The 19,119-nt window shown below is 34.3% G+C and overlaps 2 protein-coding genes across 4 annotated transcripts; both read right to left on the reverse strand.

Annotated features, from left to right (window-relative positions):
- Nucleotides 1-632: 632 nt before the first annotated feature.
- On the reverse strand, nucleotides 633-9,259 carry tko (30S ribosomal protein S12 technical knockout). Of its 2 annotated transcripts, none has more exons than XM_076120680.1 (5): nucleotides 9,125-9,259; nucleotides 8,980-9,049; nucleotides 2,315-2,484; nucleotides 1,598-1,761; nucleotides 633-761 (listed from the first exon to the last, which is right to left on the reverse strand). In XM_076120680.1, the coding sequence occupies exons 2-5, from the start codon at nucleotides 9,047-9,049 to the stop codon at nucleotides 680-682; spliced, it is 486 nt and encodes a 161-aa protein (XP_075976795.1). In that variant the 5' UTR covers nucleotides 9,125-9,259; the 3' UTR covers nucleotides 633-679. The 2 variants fall into 2 exon arrangements, with proteins under 2 accessions (XP_075976795.1, XP_075976796.1); XM_076120681.1 differs by having other exon boundaries at nucleotides 9,227-9,253.
- A 590-nt stretch (nucleotides 9,260-9,849) lies between these two features.
- LOC142977296 (C-type lectin domain family 4 member M-like) lies at nucleotides 9,850-18,518 on the reverse strand. Of its 2 annotated transcripts, none has more exons than XM_076121109.1 (7): nucleotides 18,406-18,518; nucleotides 14,410-14,485; nucleotides 14,139-14,203; nucleotides 13,093-13,214; nucleotides 12,019-12,151; nucleotides 11,054-11,114; nucleotides 9,850-10,824 (listed from the first exon to the last, which is right to left on the reverse strand). In XM_076121109.1, exons 2-7 carry the CDS (start codon nucleotides 14,412-14,414, stop codon nucleotides 10,713-10,715), a joined length of 498 nt encoding a protein of 165 aa, XP_075977224.1. In that variant the 5' UTR covers nucleotides 14,415-14,485; nucleotides 18,406-18,518; the 3' UTR covers nucleotides 9,850-10,712. The 2 variants fall into 2 exon arrangements, with proteins under 2 accessions (XP_075977224.1, XP_075977225.1); XM_076121110.1 differs by having other exon boundaries at nucleotides 14,410-14,480; nucleotides 18,406-18,476.
- Nucleotides 18,519-19,119: the final 601 nt, after the last annotated feature.

The raw sequence follows: 19,119 nt of genomic DNA on the forward strand, positions 1-19,119 counted from the left end.
ATTCATTTAACCCAAAGAGCTACATATTCAATATTTTTAATTACGTTTGTCAAACATTTCAAACAAACCAAATTACTTTTAACTTTTATGATACGTCATCAACGTATCCCCGCCATATTGTTTAGTGGGCGTGGCTTGCGCACGCGTTTGCTTCGTCATAAAATTCTTTCAACCAATAGCAATACGTTCCAATGAGGAATGCAATTTCAGCAAATTTTTAATGTAGTACTACTATTTCTAGCTAGCTAGCTAAGCAATAGGTACCTATATGTAATACCTTATAAAGCATAAGGTAAGTATATGTAATGTAAGCATTAGTATGTAATACCTAATGTTTGCATCACTTAGGTAGGTATTGTGTTCTTAATTATTTAGTTTAAGTCCTGGAATGGTTTAAATAAAGTCTATAAATGGTCTTAAAATAAGTCTTGAGTACGAAATCGTGAAAACATCATATTTATTTGACTGCCTATAGATATCATTAATTTTGCTCGCCGCGTCTGTCGGTCTGACTTCGATTTATTTTCTTTTTGTTATTTTTATTAGATTATTAATACTTTATGGCAACTTATGCCCTCAATACAAGTTACGACAACTAAGGGTATTGTGTGTAATAAATGAAAGGCTCTAAGTCTTAAACTAACAGTAATATATTGTACTAACAGTGTGAACTAGCAAGTTAAACTTTCTGCTTGATGACGTGAGGCAGGTCGTACTTGCCGCGAACGCATTTCAGCTTCACTCCCGGACAATCCTTCAATCTGGAAGTAGTAAAGGTTAAGTAAGTAAGCTGTTGGATGATAATATTGTTTCTGTGTCTTTGATATTATCATACTAGCTGACCCGCGCAACTTCGCTTGCATCACATAATAGAGAATGGGTCATAATTTTCCCCGTTTATGTAACATTTTTACTGTTACTCAGCTCCCATTGGTCGTAGCGTGATGAAATAGATGGGCTACCTAACACTGAAATAATTTTTCAAATCGGACCAGTAGTTACTGAGATTAGCGCATTCAAACAAACAAACAAACTCTTCAGCTTTATAATATTAGTATAGATGATATAGTTCATGGGGAGTTAGTAGAAAGTTGGTAGTAAATAATAAACAGTAAAAAACAGCTATTGAAGAAGCTAGTTTACATTAAAACTAATGTTTCTTGGTATCTATTATAATACGCACAAATTTATACGCATTTATGATCTTTGATTTTATAATAGCTTAAGAGATAGAGATAAGACTAGCGTTTCAATCAATAACTGTTTAAATATCTAAGAAAAATTAAAATAAGTATAAAGTCAGGGAAAAAGTCTTTTCGCATTATAGCATGCCTGAACTTGTAATAAAATCTTTTCTCTACACCATAAAGCTCGATATTTGGGTACGTCACGAGCTTACTGAAAGAAACCTAATGAACCGTGTACTCATTTGTGATTCTTGAAGCCAAAGAGATTTTTTTTTGAGATAGAGTTTAATTAGAGTAACAGTTAATTGCACTAGGCTTTGGACAAATTTACACCGCCATAACTAGTTGTTTTGACGAAAATACAAAAGTAAACCAACAAATTAACTGTATTAAGGTTCAGATAAACTCACCTCCCGACCCTAACGAGTACAATATTATGTTCCTGCAGATTGTGTCCGATGCCGGGCACGTACGCCACCATCTCCTTGCCGTTGGACAGACGCACTAACACGCACTTGCGGTTCGCTGAGTTCGGCTTCTTTGGCTTTTTGATCAACGTCTTAAGGACAACACCCTGGAATCAATATGAACGCTAAGTTTAAGAGGAGTTTACCCTTGAAATAAGGACGAGAGGTGATTTTTACAGGAGTTTTAGCGATCAAGTTCTTGAGGTTTCTAAAGGTATGATAAGAAAAATCTGCCGTAACGTCGTAACAAACGCTCGGTCCAAAGTTACCGTATATTTTACTTATTTTAGTTTTTGTTATGTATTCTGTAGGCGCTGTGTACTTAGTTTTTACGTATCATTAGTCTATTTACATCTGTTAAAACGTACGTTACGTCAAAAGTATACATATCGTAACTAACGCTAGTTACGATATGTATACTTTTGGGTCCAAAAGACTTATGAGGCAGGGGCAAGCCATACGTTTTTGCTTTATTTACTTTAAAGCTTTACTGCGCTTTACTGCAGATACACTGTCGGTATACTGACGATAAACTCAGGGTATCAAGCCTCGCCGACTGCAAAAGTAAGTACATCGCAAATATGAAAAGGCCTTTGCATTCTTATCTTTTAATTAATATTTTTTTTAATTTCTGACAGTTGAAAAGATATTTTCTCTTACCTTAGCAAAAGGGTTTCCATTTAGCGGGTTTCTGGACTTTCTCGTCTTGAAATGCGGTCCAGTTCTATGCATCTGGTTGAGTGAAGCCATGGCCCTGGATATAAGGCCTAGGGGCTGGAAGAACGGCACCACGGGAGCACTGGAAGCCACCGTGGTGGGGATGGCTGGTACTGAAAAGAAAAACAATACAATTGATAAATTTAAACAAAATCAGTTTCTTTCAAAGAAATCCCAGCAAGCCGAGTTACGACACCAATTTAGAGATAATTTAGTTATTCGTTATGTTCATGTTTTCTTCTTCATTATTTAGGATCAAGTCTGAAATATATTAACATGCTGTTCTTTCGATATTTATTTGTCTGTCTCTCTACTTTTGTAACTGTAGCTCGTATATGGAACATCTCTATACTTTGTGTTGTGTCTGGAACATTCTGAGTTCTAAATAGGTCACTTCTAAGATGCAAGTAGGTTAAAAAATGACATGAAATTATTTAATGCGTCAGAAATAAATTATGGAACCATCATAACCAGAACTATAAATTACAAACATGTTCAAACCTGATGTTCAAAATATTTTTCAGTGCTATAATCCTTACTGTCACCACTTTTGCATACCGTTACACAAAACAGCACGAATTTGCCATAGACAGGTGTTAAACACACATTGTAACAACGGATTAACTATTATTTAACCACAAAACAGTTCCTATATAAATATCAACCTTAGGACTTGGAAATAAGAGACGTTTTTGCACAGGTTCTGGAGCAAAAGGCTTGAAATAAAACAGTTATATCTGGGTTCAGTTAAAGGCGTTCCCGTAATTCGCATTGTATCAATTGTAGGCATTGGGCATTCGTCATTGTTGCTTGCGATTCGTTTCGCATAAGCCTGTGATTTGCGTGGGATGCGAATCCGTTTGATTGACATGTCAATGTTGCTGGCCAGTTTGTCTGCCTTTGTCAGGGTGAAAGAAAAAATATGGGAAATGTTAAACGGTAACAATGTATGTGAATGTATGAAATGTATCCCAGAAATTTTATATAGAAAATATAAGCTTATTTCTGGTGTATATTGCAATAAGTACTTTCTACTTAATGGAGAAGGCCTACAGAATTACGCTCATATGAAGTTATGTAAGGCTTATAAAGAGAATTGGTTATTTCACTCCTTTGCGAAATGAAAAAGAGAAAACATAATATAGTCGTTTTTTTAACTAAAATAGGTTTATAGTGTGTTTATGAATAAGAGGGTTACTCTCGGGTGAAATTTAAGACAGCTAAACTTTAAGACCATCACGGTAGTAAAGTGCGTGTTGGTGACATTGCATTACTTTTAATAACTGTAAATATTACTATATGCGTACTTTCATACATACAAGGTTCTCTATCAATGTTTATCTCAAACGAATTTAACGCTTTTTACTGATCATTTTTCTTAGGATATTTAAAAGTTATATCAGCAACGGAGTTTACAAATAGAAAGATAAATTGCGAAACTAAATACAAAATTCCAGAAAGTTAAAACACAAATACTGTTGTTGCCACCCCGCTTCACTTGCGTGGTGACTGTTATTCTTTAAATTCAAGGAAAAATCTAAGCCCTTAAAGACTTGCTGCTATGCCGGTGGAAATCCTAATCCGGTAAAATAGAAACAAAACAAATTTAATCCCTCTGAAAGATTAATTTTTGGGATTTAAATCAGTCGGACATTATAAAGGGTAATTTTAGTTTGTTTCAAAGGTTATGTAGAACAGTACTTCTGTAATCCGTTAATACTTTCAACATTTAAAAGTTGGCTGGTTGGAGTGGTATTTTGTGAACGAGGAGTTCAAAATTATATTTCCAAATAGGTGATAGGGCATCTACTTTTAAGTATGGCTTAAATAACAAACAATGCATAACTTCAACAAACAAACACAACCATTGCGTATGTGCGCAATAATAGCTAGAAAAAGTTTCGGAGGTAAACACTAACAGAGTGCAGCAGGGTATTAATCTTGGACCAATGTTTCTCTAAAGAACTCTGATATAACATACACGCGTTGCATGCCATCGTAATCAAAGCTCTCTCTAAATTATATACGTTTTCTTTAGGAACTACAAAATATCAAATTTTGGCTTATTTTTCCAACATATTGTTTGGAAATAAACTGAATTGTGGATATTTCTCTCTTTAGTAAAGGGAACATTTAGTTTGTTTAAACGATTATCCAGAACACAGCTTCTATAATACAATCCTTTGAAGAGATATTGTCAATTTGGACAAACAGAAGTAAAATAGCTACCATCTAACACTTCCGTATATCCAAATTGATTTTCTAGGAAGTAAAATCTGGTAGTGTTTATATTAGGTTGGAATAACAAATGCAAGTGCAACTGACTGCTAGTCACGTACGATGACCGCTGTGTGGGATGTATGAATTGTATGGGGTTCTGGACATCTCAGGGGATTCTGATGGGTATTGACAAGCTTGCATCTGCTAATGCAAGATGTGGTGCAGTACAAGGTAGGAGAGATAGCGGGGACGGAGATACAAGGCGATAAACTGCTGATATTGATTTAAGTGTATCAGAGATTCATGAATATGAAATGCAAGATAATTATTGAATAAAAAACGTCACGAAATATGCAAAAAAATTAAAGTACATGCACGAATAAGGTTAGATTTTTTTACAGCAAGTGAGGATACGATAGTATTCTGAGGTAAAATCTAAGAATACCATTTCACTTTAGCAAGCCTACCAAATTTACAAGCGAAGGTAACCTTACAAAATTGGTAATAAATCAGAAAATTTCATCATCTCATAACTTATACCGCAACACGCGACAGTACCTGCTCTTTTTGCGGATTATAATCCGCTAATAGTGGGCATTGTGACGGACACACGGACTTAGCTCACAACTGACTCTGGTTTCAAGCAAAAAAACTGTCCCAACACAATAGGCAAGAGTTGGCAATGTTCCCAGAACCGTAAATCATATTTGTGTAAGAAAAACATTAATAACTGGGCCTGATAACAATCTGCGAAATGTGCAAGCTCTGGACTTTATAGATAATGCTATTTTTTTGCTCGTGACAGATTGGAATGTTTAACTTGACGCTGCTTATTTCTCTTACTTGTGAAAGATAAGTTAGTTATTTTGTCTTGAGTACTTAACTGCGAAACACGACAGCCGAGAACATACTTATAGCGATATATTCAGACATAATCTGTTGACACTTTACTAGCATCCGAAAATTCCCAAAATTTTAATTACAAGTAATAATTTTCTAATACTCTAATTATGATCTCGTAAATATTTTGACTTATCTCTCCTAAATCAGCAGATTTTTTTAGTTGGTGTTTCAAATTTGTTCAACCTCCGTTTAGGTTCTGCTATTGAGCGTCTCAAGAATAAGACATGAGCAGAGCAACATTCCAAAATTGATTGACGACAAGCTTGAATATAGTGACAAAAGATCTTCCCAAAACGCGTCATAAATCGTGGATTACAATAATCCAATAGTATCTAAATCTGTTAGCCCAAAATGTGGCACATTCACATTCTTAACTTAATCTAAAATACAACACAATTCTATCAGAGCTGATAAATGCAAAGGCAAAGCATTGTAGCACTGCATACAAGACAGCCTTTCGCAATTGTCATTCATATACTCAACAAAGACGTAACAAATAACTGGAAAGTACCAAAAGGATGTTAATCCACGCACTGTTACGCAGTAGGACCACTCTTCATACAAAATTCATATTTTTCTAAGAAGGACCTGTTATGATTTTGCTTCAGTTATCTGCCTTTTTTTGATATTGTCAATTATAAAGGGTAGTTTTGAGGATAGTGGACACAATTTTGGACTTGTATTTTTTCTGTCAACTTTGCCCATAATTTGAATAGACAAATATGCATCTGGACATATTTCTGAAACACAATAACCAACAGAATCTTATACGTACACACGAAATAGCTAAAACTAAGTGTAACACAAGGTACAAATCTTGGACCAGTGCTTCAATTCTGCAAGGCTCTAAAAATAACTGTATCAAGGCGAGATTTCAAAAACGGTACTTTCGAAAAACTCTTTTATGCTTATAAAATACAAATGAGTGTAAACTTATAAAGACATCCAAGATCAATGATGGTGGTACTTCCGTTAGTTATAAAAGGCAAATATTTGCAAGAGCGGTTTCTCAACGGGTGATATTGATGGACATTTGTATGAGAAAGTTGCCGACGGGGAGGTCCCACGTTACGCCTACTAAACCACTAGTCATTATAAGTATTGTAAGGAATAGAGTAAGGCATTTGAAACGGTTGACTGAGTCAAGTGTTTACAGAAAATATGGTTTTAGATTGATTTGAAATGGATTCAATACCGATTGCTTTACTGGTCACTTATTTAGCAGCTTAAGTATATTAAACATCTCTAGGTGAATTAATCCCTAATTTTAATAGCTACTATTACCCTTATGAACTAGACATTCGTTTTTCTTTCGGGTACCTAGGTAACACAATGCGTTTAGCTTTTGACCTGCATGTTCAAATTGCCTACATGTACACAGTTATTCCAGTTTTCTCGTGACTTGAGCAATGATTTAAGAGTGCCATGTGATCTTTACACATTCAAAAAAGCTGCACTAAGAGTCATATTTCTTACAGAAATTTACTACAAAGCAGGTGACAGCCACATTAGCACTTACATTCCTGCACACATTGTGCCCAATAATTTGCAACATTTAACCACTATCAATGCAATCTTATAACATAATACAAAATTCATATTTCAAGCTTTCTTTGACCACAAGTATTTGTGATATCAAAGGAGAAGAGTAAATAGAAACATCAAGTCATGGCTGGACAACGGACAGGCGGACAGACGGACAATAGTGAAGTGTGAATGGGCGAGATTACGAGAACTACGCAGTTGTGGTCATTTGAACTGCTGAATCATTGCAACCCTTTGCAATGTCGCATGTGATAGGGATTGCAGAAAATGTTCACGAGAATTTCGTCAATTGAGATGAAAAAAGAAGTAGAATTGCTACTCGGCTATACCTGTTGTGATAAGCAAAAGGGCCCGCTTAAAATAATTCCTAATGATCAATAATTTACTCTCAACACATAAAAATAATAACACATTACAAACCGAGTACCATCTTGAAAAATTTTATATTGCCTTACGAGACGATTGTAAGTGCAGTTAAGTTTAAATTCTAAGGTTTTTTAAGTGAGTGCCGATCAGAGCGACAAAACCGTCACCTCGTCAAATAGGTACTTGCAAAAACAGCAAAGAGTTAAGTTCGCTTTACAAAGTACAGCTTTATTTCAGACCTTAGCTCGAATTTTTTTACAGTGAGAACCGATCACTGCGAAAAAAACCGTTATTCTCGTGAGACATCTCCAAAAGTGGTCAAGTACCTACTTAAACTTACACGAACATTTTTGTAACCTTACACCTCTATAACATTGTCCAAACGTGCCAAGATCTTTCCATAATCATTTCTTTAAACAAAAGTACAGTTAGCTTCATGTAACACTATATCTTTTTTGCCGACTGTCCCTATCTTTAGGGAATTAAGTCCACGCGGAAGGGTTCAAATGACAGACGCGCGACAATCTATGCCAAATATTATTGTTTAACATTTCAAAGGAATTTAGCACTTATTTATGCCTCAGTTAGGGGTTGGTTTTGTGTGGTGTTATGTGCAGCTGTAGTTACAGATGTCGATTGTTTGACAGTTATGTGCAATTTCCTATATATTTGTGATGTTATCAAATTGGGTTAGTTGTGCTATGTATGAAATGCTGTTGTTGCATCTTGTGAAGATAGAGTGAAACATTTTAGAGTAGCAGGCTAAAGATGGCAGTTTCTTATTTTTTTACTTTTGTTTTGCTCGGTACATGTTGGGTTGATACCCTGAAATGTATGCGATTGATCCTCATTTACTATATTGAAAATTCTGTACAATGTTGACATTGTTGTCCAGATCTGAGTAGATTTTCCACTTACTAAATAGTACCTACCTAGTTGCATCAGTAGTGTGATTACAGACATTGGTCTAAAGCCTACACATATTTAATTCCTACTCAGGCAGTTTCTAGATGCCCATAATTAGATATCATTGTTTATACACTATCAGTTATTTATAATTTCTGATCCAATTCGGAACTATGAAACAGTGTTAACTTAGTACACTACACTTTTATGTACATTTCCTGCTTCTCATGATTCCAAAAATTACAATTATTTTCGGTTGAGACAGATTTTGATTCTTCTAATTTCTAATTTAATAAATAAAATCAATAATTATTATAAGAATGTTTGCTAAGGATAGCTGTCCTTTGAAGATTTCATTCATTTATAAAAATAAATAAATTTAACCCATTAATGTCCCACTGCTGGGCAAGGGTCTCCTCCCGTAATGAGGGAGGGATTAGGCCTTGAGTCCACCACGCTGGCCAAGTGCGGGTTGAGGACTTTGCATACCCTCAAAAAATGTATTAAATCTATATAGAAGTGTCATAGGACCCAGTAGTAACGATGAGACCCAAAGCCATTCAAGCCTTTCCTAATAATTCTAACCTAATTTTGATTAATAAAAATAGTAACATATCAATATTTAGCAGTTCTTAATATAAAATAAGTATAGCGTATATTTATATTACCTCTATTTTGTAAACATTGCGTCTTCAAACTTGTAGAAATTAGAGAAATTCCTCTTCGCAAGAAGTTCATCTAAAACAAAGTTATCAATTAGATCTTATGACTTCTACACAACTTGATACTACAAAGTAAACACAATTTTTATACCTTAAAATTAAGTTGGTTTCAAATGTATATAGTTTAGCCTATAGTTCTAATATTCAACTATAATTTTTGAGTTTCATAACAAAATAAATATGATTTTCTAACCTTACTTTTTTGACATTCAAAATAAGAATGTTGCTAGCCGATTATTGTACCGGCCGGTCTAACCAGATAAGAATAATAGAGTGAAAATAAATATTAGTTTTATTTCAATAACTTAAGAGCTAGAGAATATAGTTAATTATTTTCCAAGTCATTTCTTTATAAAGCAAACAATGATTTTAGTTGTTCACTAAAAAGTATATTTTTTAGATTATAATGCACTCTAGCGGCGAGTAGCATAACTAAATACGATAACACCATAGTAATTAGTTTAACAAAAATGTAAATAGATGGCGTTGTTAATTAATTTTAACTTTAGTTACGAGATAGCGCTCTAGTAAAAAATAAATGTATCATTACGGCAGCATTAACTATGGGCGTTGTTTGCAGAGGAGTGTAACAATCGCTCTAATTACATGTGATTGTAGAGATTAGGAATATAATGAACTTTTGTTATGCCCACTTTACAATACACGTTTTATTGAAATATAACTAATTCTGTCAGTTTACATTATTAAAAAAATCGCGAAACAAAAAGGATTAGCAATAAAACTGTCATGTTGTTTTAAAAAACACGTTTTATTGGAAGATCTGTACGCGACAGGGGAATGAATAAAACAATAGGCGCTGCTACTAAGCTTTTATTTCTCATACATTTAGGATTAAATTAAAAACTTCTGTCGTAAGCCCGCCAAGTTTTATTGGGTCGCTTGGCGAATATTTGACTTTTAACATTTATATTGGAATTTTAACATAATCCCGACGAAAGTCGACCCTAAGTGATTCCTACTTGATACATATCTAAAAACTTAATACAGGTTTTATTTTATCTTACTTAGGAGTACCTAATTTGTTCTAATGGTATGAGTCTGAGCTTAGGTTGTTGTGTGCTTCTTTCTTTTATCGTCCTGATTTAACAGTAAGACGACTGAACCCTTTTGGATAAACTACAACAGAGTAATAAATAATGTCATGGGTATGAACAGAACCACAGAGATATAAAAATAACTTGAAAAATAAATACCTACTTAGAGAGTTTTTAGTTTTAGCTGGTCCTCGGGTCATTGACTTATAAATATCTACTTAGCTATAAGATGATATAATTATCTCAGGCTAATGTATCCCGCCCCTGTTCCTTGGCTCTTTGTCACAATTCCACGTGTTGACGGTCGTGATTTTTATGAATGAGTTCATTAATGTACGCGGAGGAGTAATCATTAATAATGATAATTAATTAACTGTCTATCTGTACAGTATAGTATAAGGTATGTTATATTATATCAAGTGAAATATAGGAATGTTTTCTTGCGATACTGTTTTATTACTTCATACCTAATAATGATTTTGTATTAATGACCACAGTGGTTTGATAATAGCATTGACACTTATATTAATAAATAACTTTAACACCTGTAATATGACATAGTGGCCTATTCGAATTATAATAATCTCTTAAGATTACTTTAAATCTAAACTCTAGTATTATTTTTTACGGTGCAGGTTTTTCGCACACGTAAGGTTGCGGTCGGTGGCACCACCAGTCACGGAGTCCAGGGTTTGCTGCGTCCATGCCCGCGCAGTGAGGCTCGGCGGGATTGTCACTACAGCAAAATAGTCTTATTTTAGTGCTAAGCATTAAATAAGGTACGGGAGTAGACTACAAGTGGGAATATATTGTAGATTTTTCGAAGAACCTTTTTGACAGATAACAAAGCATTTTAACGGCTTACATTAATTATGTTTTGTGGTATACAATCTACTACTTGCTATTTTTTAAGACTAGAAGAAGCCATGAACAATTTTTGGTATTTTAATTATTCATAACAATACCTGTATCCTTGTCCATTTTGTCCAGCCCATTGATGGAAGCCATTCTGCTCTATGTTCTCACCTGCGAAAATGGAAACAAATACTTATTAATCATAATAAAAATATGTTATATCACATTAAATTAGTCTTCAGGCCATGAGTCGTATGTAAGACTAGCTGACCCGCGCAACTTCGCTTGCGTCGCATAAGAGAGAATGGGTCATATTTTCCCCGTTTTTGTAACATTTTTTACTGGTACTCTGCTCCTGTTGGTCGTAGCGTGCTGTTATAAACCTTCCTCCGTAAATAGGCTATCCAACTGTAAAATGATTTTTCAATTCGCACCAGTAGTTCCTGAGATTAGCTCATTCAAACAAACAAACAAACTCTTCGGCTTTATAATATTAGTAAAGATAATAAGTACGTAAATAAGGTGATTATAAAGTTATATCATTAAGATGATGACAGTGGTGACGAGGCGTCTTGCGCGGTGCCTGTGAAGTAATTCATCTCAATTACAAATACGTGCTTCTATTACCGTGTGACAAGTTCAAAAATGGAGTATAATGATCTTATGGTTATTTCGTTTTTGTAGAATCATGAAGTATTTTGATTTTATATGATGGTTTATGCCATTGGAAATGACGTAGATAATTTTTGTAGTCGTCCTTAAAAGACTAAACTTTTTACCATTAGAAACTTGGGGAAGGGTTTATAATTAAGTATACAAATTACAAACAAAGTACTCGAAACACAATGTTTATATATAAAAAGGCATAACACCTATGACTGGAACTTAACATAATCAACGAGCACATTACACCCCGGTTCCTGAGGTATTAACGGTAGTGTATCCATTCAATAACGTTAAAACTGATAAAAAAAAGCGCTATTAAATAGATAAACTACCGCACAATGTACTCAGAACCCGGGGGTAAGAGATCTAGCAACCATCTTAACTACAGTAGTTGTATCCTAGGACGTACCTTCAATGTTCTTCCAAACGCGGTAATCGTCGAGGTTATTGATCCCGAGCCACACGAGGTGCTTGAACGAAGTGCCCACTATTTTGGGATAATACATGCCCCGGACTAGCCGCTGTAGAAACTGAAACTCCTCCTGAAAAACAAGACTCAACGTTAAATTGATTTTGTTAACTATCTTTAAGCTTTGGAAAGCACATAATGCCGTCGATCCTACGCAGCGCTGCGTTGGTTTGTTGTCAAGGTAATTTTTGGGGCGTTAATAAACGAAGGATGGAATCCAATTTTAATGATGAACAAAATTGATAAGTTAGTTTATAGCCTTTAGTAATTAAGAGGCTGGCGTTTCTTTCCCAATTAATATTAGAACGGGGTTCATTTGGATTTTCGTTCAGAAGACGCAAATCTATGTTCCTGTAAACTAAAATCGGGTATAAATAGAGGCCATTTAATCCGATAGTGCATAATTAATCGCTTATTCTTCGAGTACAAAGATCTATAACTAGTACAGTATCATTCAATGTGCTGGCAGCTATACAATGACAACTTTATTCTTTAAACTCTTGAGAACAAACTTGAATTGCTTTCAGTTTCGCTTGTCAGTTAACTTTTCCTTCGCCGGTGGAAGTTCTCAGCGATTTCGCTTCGGTTCGGCGCCGAACATCTAACTGTTTCAACTCAGGTGTTTTACTGTTCAACGCAGTTTTTAGTATTGGAAAGTGCTTGGTAGGTATTTAGTTAAAAAGTACTATTCTGTATTTAGGAATTCATTTTTCTTTGGATTCAGTTAGGGTTCTAGGAGAGGTTAAGATCCTAGGAAGAGTCCTGACATGCTTAATCGTGTAAAATTTACTTGCTTTGTCGATGAAGGCTGAATTCGTGAAACGTCGAGTATAATGGAAACAGTTCTTGTAATAGAAAAAAATCGATAAGAGTAGTTACTTTTTTCATAAATCGTGGAGGAATTAGGTCTGAAAATGTTGTATAACTGCCTTTACTTCGGTCTTAAATACTATTTTGCTAAAAGACCCACAGAAGGTGTATTTCTAAGTGATAAGTTGAATAGTTTTTTCTCACCTGTGTCTTGGGCACGGCAAGTGTTGCTCCTTCACGTTTGCAGGTCTCCACCGCTTTGCTCCATACTTTAGACTGATACATTAGTTTGTATGCCTTGCCTGCGTCTTTGTTCACTATGTACCCTGGAAGCATAACATACATAATATGAAATACTAGCTGACCCGCGCAACTTCGCTTGCGTCACATAAGAGAGAATGGGTCAAAATTTTTCCCGTTTTTGTAACATTTTTCACTGGTACTCTGTTCCTATTGGTAGTATTGTGATGATATATAGCCTATAACCTTCCTCGATAAATGGACCATCTAACACTGAAAGAATTTTTCAAATCGGACCAGTAGTTCCTGAGATTAGCGCGTTCAAACAAACAAACAAACAAACAAACAAACAAACAAACAAACAAACTTTTCAGCTTTATAATATTAGTATAGATTGTACTTATTGTATTAATACGATTAAGGCGAGTGTTGACTGCTATGGTTCCTCTTGAGTTCAAACTTTTATTCCCTTTTAAAGATTTCAATTCTTAAGGGTTGATATGTTATAAAAAGCTGCTCAGCCATGGAGGCTTCCGGCGACTGGGACCGCAATTAACTCGGACCGCGGTCCCAGTTGACGGATGAATGTTATTTTAATATTTTTCTTCCGGCGACTGGGACCATCCATATATGAATACTGAAATATATCGTTCAAGCCAAAAACGGTACAGTCAGACGAAAAATTGTTTGCATATGCAATGCATGAAATAAATTCAAGTTGTTGAATTTACTCCATGCGCTTGCAGGTGTTTCTATTTGAACCGAATAAGTTTTCCTATAATTATTACTTTAAACAATTTTTCGTCTGACTGTACCGTTTTTGGCTTGAACGATATATTTCAGTATTCATATATGGATGGTCCCAGTCGCCGGAAGAAAAATATTAAAATTAAATTCATCCGTCAAGGACCGCGGTTCGAGTTAATTGCGGTCCCAGTTGCCGGAAGCCTCAGCCATGAAAGTCTTTCACATATCATATTAATAAAGTATTAGTAGGTACATGGGTTTACCTCCATCGATAGTTTCACTCTGCACGTAGACAATCACACTCAAAAACGCAAAACAACTGACAAACCTGTAAAACAAATTTACACATTTTAATATTCTCGCAATTAATTTCTGTAAAACTTAAACCGCAATTTTGCTTCTGTATTAATTTTACACATGAAGAACGATAGTTAATACACTCTACCTAGTGTAATAACAATAGTTTTAAATTAATATTATTTTAAACACAGTTTTTGTCTACCTAAAGTTGCTAATAACGATATAATCACTTACCTCATGTTTGTTGAATCTTGTCCAGTCCTTTTACACTCGCAGCTACACACTTTTAGCTTAACTTTGTTGCACTGAGCTAGAAAAATATAAGTTTATTAAACTACTACAAAACTTAACTGAACTATTTATTAATAAAGCTATATTATTGCCAAAATTACAATTAATAAATTAACCAATGATTTATTTTTATTTCCTACAAACAGACATCACTTCCAGTGCACTATCCTTTATCAACTAAACCAGTTCAGAACGCGTGTCAAATAAAAGATAATTTAAATCAATAACATGTCATTGTAAGGGCGTTATAATTACAAATAGATAATTAATTGTAAATTGCGTATCGTCCTATTTATGAAATAAATAAATATAATTATAATTTAAGCAAGTCACTGTTTGGGTTATGATTATATTATTATTATATCATCGATTAAGAGTCAATAAATAATATCTGAAAACATGCAATTTTTAAACCATTCAATCTAGAATCAAGTAGTAGAATCAAGATCTGTATATACAGATCATAATTAAATGTGGTCTTGTAAAAAGGTAAGGTCGTAGCACTCGTAACCGGCGGACCTGTATGACAACAGATATTAATGTGAATGAAGCAAAGGAAGCAAACTTATTGCCATTTACTGGGCCCTTTACCAAATCTCGCGGTATTATTGAGAGCAATTTAATAGAAAACACATAAATCCAACAACAGTAAGTTTACTTGACACTGAATTCTACACTAGACATTTTGATTAAATAACTCACAACTAGCAGTCACAGATATTACCACTCGAGTCCAAAAAGCAGTAGAAAAATAAGGATTAAAAAAAAGACATTTCGATAAGCACTGCACATATTTCAAATGTATTCACCCCTTAAACCCCTGCCTGTTGCTTCCACCCCTCTAAGTAATTGGCAAGTGACAGATTGTGACACACTGACCCAATTTCAGTCGCAAGTCGCAGTCGCAATACTCGATCGCGCGTTTAGTCGCGCGGAAAAAATGGGCCAACTCTTTTACGGATAACCCGGATAACCGGCTGATAGATTTTGTGCTTTGTTTTTTAGTATAGGGGTGGGTTTATGTAGTATATGGGAAAAGGGGGTTTATATAAGTCCTATTCTTGTGGGTTATGTCTTTTCAATTGAGGAAAGGGGGAAATTTCATCTGGAGATGCATTTAATTAGATGTTATTTTTACGTATTTACTGCCCCGTACTCATTTAGGATTATCGTTTTAATAAAAGTTTTCTAGGGATCGATTTTTGCCACTAAGCAATCAACGGCGAAGTCTATCGACGTCTTTCAAAAACTGATTGAAGCGCCTTGTGTGTTCCGTAGGAACTTATTTTAATGGTAGATTTAAATACATATAAAACTGATCTGCATTCATCTGCAGGTGAATCTTCATGTCAAATGCTTGTCAATAGTACAGTAGCACGATTCTCTTCTATTGAGTTTCATCGAGTATTTCGTACATTTCTTATATTTTGTCGAAAATATTTGTAAAAAAAACCTAGTACCGTTAATAATCATTGTTGTTCATTCAACACGAGACACATTCGTATAATACTTACTACAGACGTGTAGAACATAATTATCAGCTAATTTTATTTACATTTGTTATCTTTATTTATTAGCTGTCAAAGGTCAAAGCGGTCATTGATATTATGAACGATTTGTTTATTTGTTTGTCAATGACTTTAATTAATTCATACTAATGAATAAATACGAAAGTATGTCAAATTGTCTACCTTTCTGACGCCTCTGTGGCGCGGTCAGTATCGGATCCGATTGCTGATAATGAGCTCTACGGATTCCCGGGTCGAGAAGCCGGGAAGAGAGAGAGAGCACTATTGGTCTATTCTAATATAAATTAGAATATTTAATATATTAAAGTCTAAGTCCAATATGTTTTATTTCATAAACTATCTAAATCTACAATAGTTTTTGGAAAAGCAGTAGCACTCACGGCTTGCTCTATTTTTTCATGTAAATTCATTATGAATAGTGATTAATATAAAAAACATGTCTTTATTCGAGGACATAGCACAGTTAACATACCTAAATCGTATCGAGAGGGATTAAAAAATGTACACACGGTGAATACATTTATAAAGTCGTCGAGAGTCGTAAAATTGTAATGAAGGCATACAGTAACTGTGTGATGGAATTTTGGGTAAAAGAACGCTTTTTCCCGCCACATGCTCATATCTGCTACATTATTCTGAGATCAATTTACTCGAATTATATTCTGGTAGGCAGGATAAAAATGCTACAATTTAAATTGTCTATATGTATGTATGTAAACATTATTATTATGGTAACATTGTCTGTGGAATCCAAGGAAATACATACTAACATTATAAAGGTGATACCTGTCTGTTTGTTACGCTTTCATGGCTAATCTTCTGAACCTATTATTATAAAGTTTTGTATAGAGATAGTTTAAGACCCGGCGTTGTATATGTAGGTAACCTATTAAAAAATCATTCCCTAAAAAGAGAAAAAGAGACGAATTTCTGTATGCGGACGTAGCCGCGCTTGTCAACGGTGCTTTATACATAATCCATTATCTAAATAAATATAACTCAAAGGTGACTGACTGACATCCATCAACGCACAGTCCAAACCACTGGAAGAATCGGGAAGAAATTTGGCATGCAGGTAGATGTTATGACGTAGGTATCCGCTGAGAAAGGATTTTGGGGATAATATAGTGGATGAAAGTTTGTATCAAAATTTTGTCCTAAGTCACAAACCATGCGGACAAAAGCTAGTACTTTCTAGTTTAAAATATTCTCATATACACGAACAGGCTGTAGAAGAGCCAGCTACGTTATTTTATGTGAACATAACACGAGTCTTCTGTGCACGTGACCCACGGCACTGCCAACTTCTACCCATTATACATTCTTATGCATTTTTATTCCTCTACGACATATATTATTTTTAATGTACTGAATATCGTGCTACATTATCATTTGGTGTAGTATATTTATAAAACTCTTCCGTTATTGACTGACTGATGGACAACGCAGAGCCGAAATTACTGAACAAATAAGGTATCCTAATCTTTAATTTAAATCACGTTTAAGACCCGTTGCATTATAATATTATGAGCCTAAAAAATTGATATTTGGTATGAAAACTCCTTAGGAACTATTAAGTAGAGTATTAGGACTATTAGGTAAGTCTAGAGGAGCACTAAGAGGAGATTTTTGAATATTTCCTCCCGCCGGGAGTGAAATTCCACGCGGGTAAAACCGCGGGTGTAAAGCTAGTACAATATGATACAATAAGTTTTTCTGTTTGTCTAACTATCTGTTCATTGAACTGGTTGACTTGGCTATGCAATGTTTTTTTTAAAATCGAGTAATTACTTCATACTAAAAGATGCTGTTATTGGTTCTTTTTTATTTTTGTAAGATTCTTTATCACTTTGTTTTAATATATTAAACAAATAAGAGGACTACATTTTTGTTAGTTTCTTAAGTAATTTAAATAACAATCTAACATTTTCCCAATGCATTTAAATTCCTTTAGTTAATTAGACAAATTAAAATGCGTATTAACTTGAATTGATAGAACACTGTCAAATATTTGCGGTTAAGAAAACAAATAAGTTGGTCACCACACACAACTAACGGAAAATTCTATTCTTACTAAACACACACACACATATTTATGACTACTAAATATCGAAGCCTTAAAAAAAACAATATTACGGTCACTAAAACGTATATAAAAATTTATGTTCACACTATAACCTATACGCAATACATCACACACAAAACTGACATTATCTTAAACACATTTGTGACAAATGACACACACAAATTTGCACAAAACAAAAAATAAATGCGAAAAACAAAAATGTATTACTAATTCTTTTTATCTGGACATTTGATTGAATTTAACCAAAAAAAATTACTAAAATAGATATATTTTTTTGCAAAAAATCGTGTAGTAATTTATTTTATATTTGAACTTGACACTGACCGCAACCTTGTTTGAATGGGGTTCGAACCTAGGACCAATATGTCACGTCGGAGTTGTATCGTTGACTGGCAGTGAAAGCGAGGTGAGTAGTGTGAGCTGTAGGTATATAATCCTATATACATATAGATGAGTTTCTGCGAATTGTTTACATATATTGACAGTTAGGTTTAAGATAAAGTTGAGTGCCCCTATGATTTTTTAGGGTCCCGTAGTTTGGCAACAAATGTGATAAGTTTCATTATTTTTCTTACCTTTTGATTACGGATAATAAATTTATCAATATAAGTGTAATAATCGTTTTGTTTAGTGTAGGTACTTAATATTATAATGCTGTTGTACGTTGGCTGAAATTTTATGGCTAAACTATTATACAGATTTTCTTGAAATTAAGTCAAACAAGGGCTACTTATTTTGAAAATTATATTTTTTCACTCAAATCACAGGCGAGCGCAGCCGCGCATGTTTCAGGTATTACAAAAATCCTACAAAATCACACTACATGCAAGAAGTAAACGTTTATAATAAGGTTACAAAGTAATAGTTAACTCGAATACTTTAAAAAAATACTTCGAATAAAGTTGCATGCTGCAGTTAGTTTAGAATAGTATAGGTATAAAGAATTTGTGTCGAGAGCAATGTGTTATCTGTTGTCGACTCTGTTATTTACATATTTACACATAATGTATTGGTATATCCAGTACAAGCTGCATGAAG

Source organism: Anticarsia gemmatalis, chromosome 12 (assembly GCF_050436995.1).
Source record: "Anticarsia gemmatalis isolate Benzon Research Colony breed Stoneville strain chromosome 12, ilAntGemm2 primary, whole genome shotgun sequence".
Taxonomy (NCBI): domain Eukaryota; kingdom Metazoa; phylum Arthropoda; class Insecta; order Lepidoptera; family Erebidae; genus Anticarsia; species Anticarsia gemmatalis.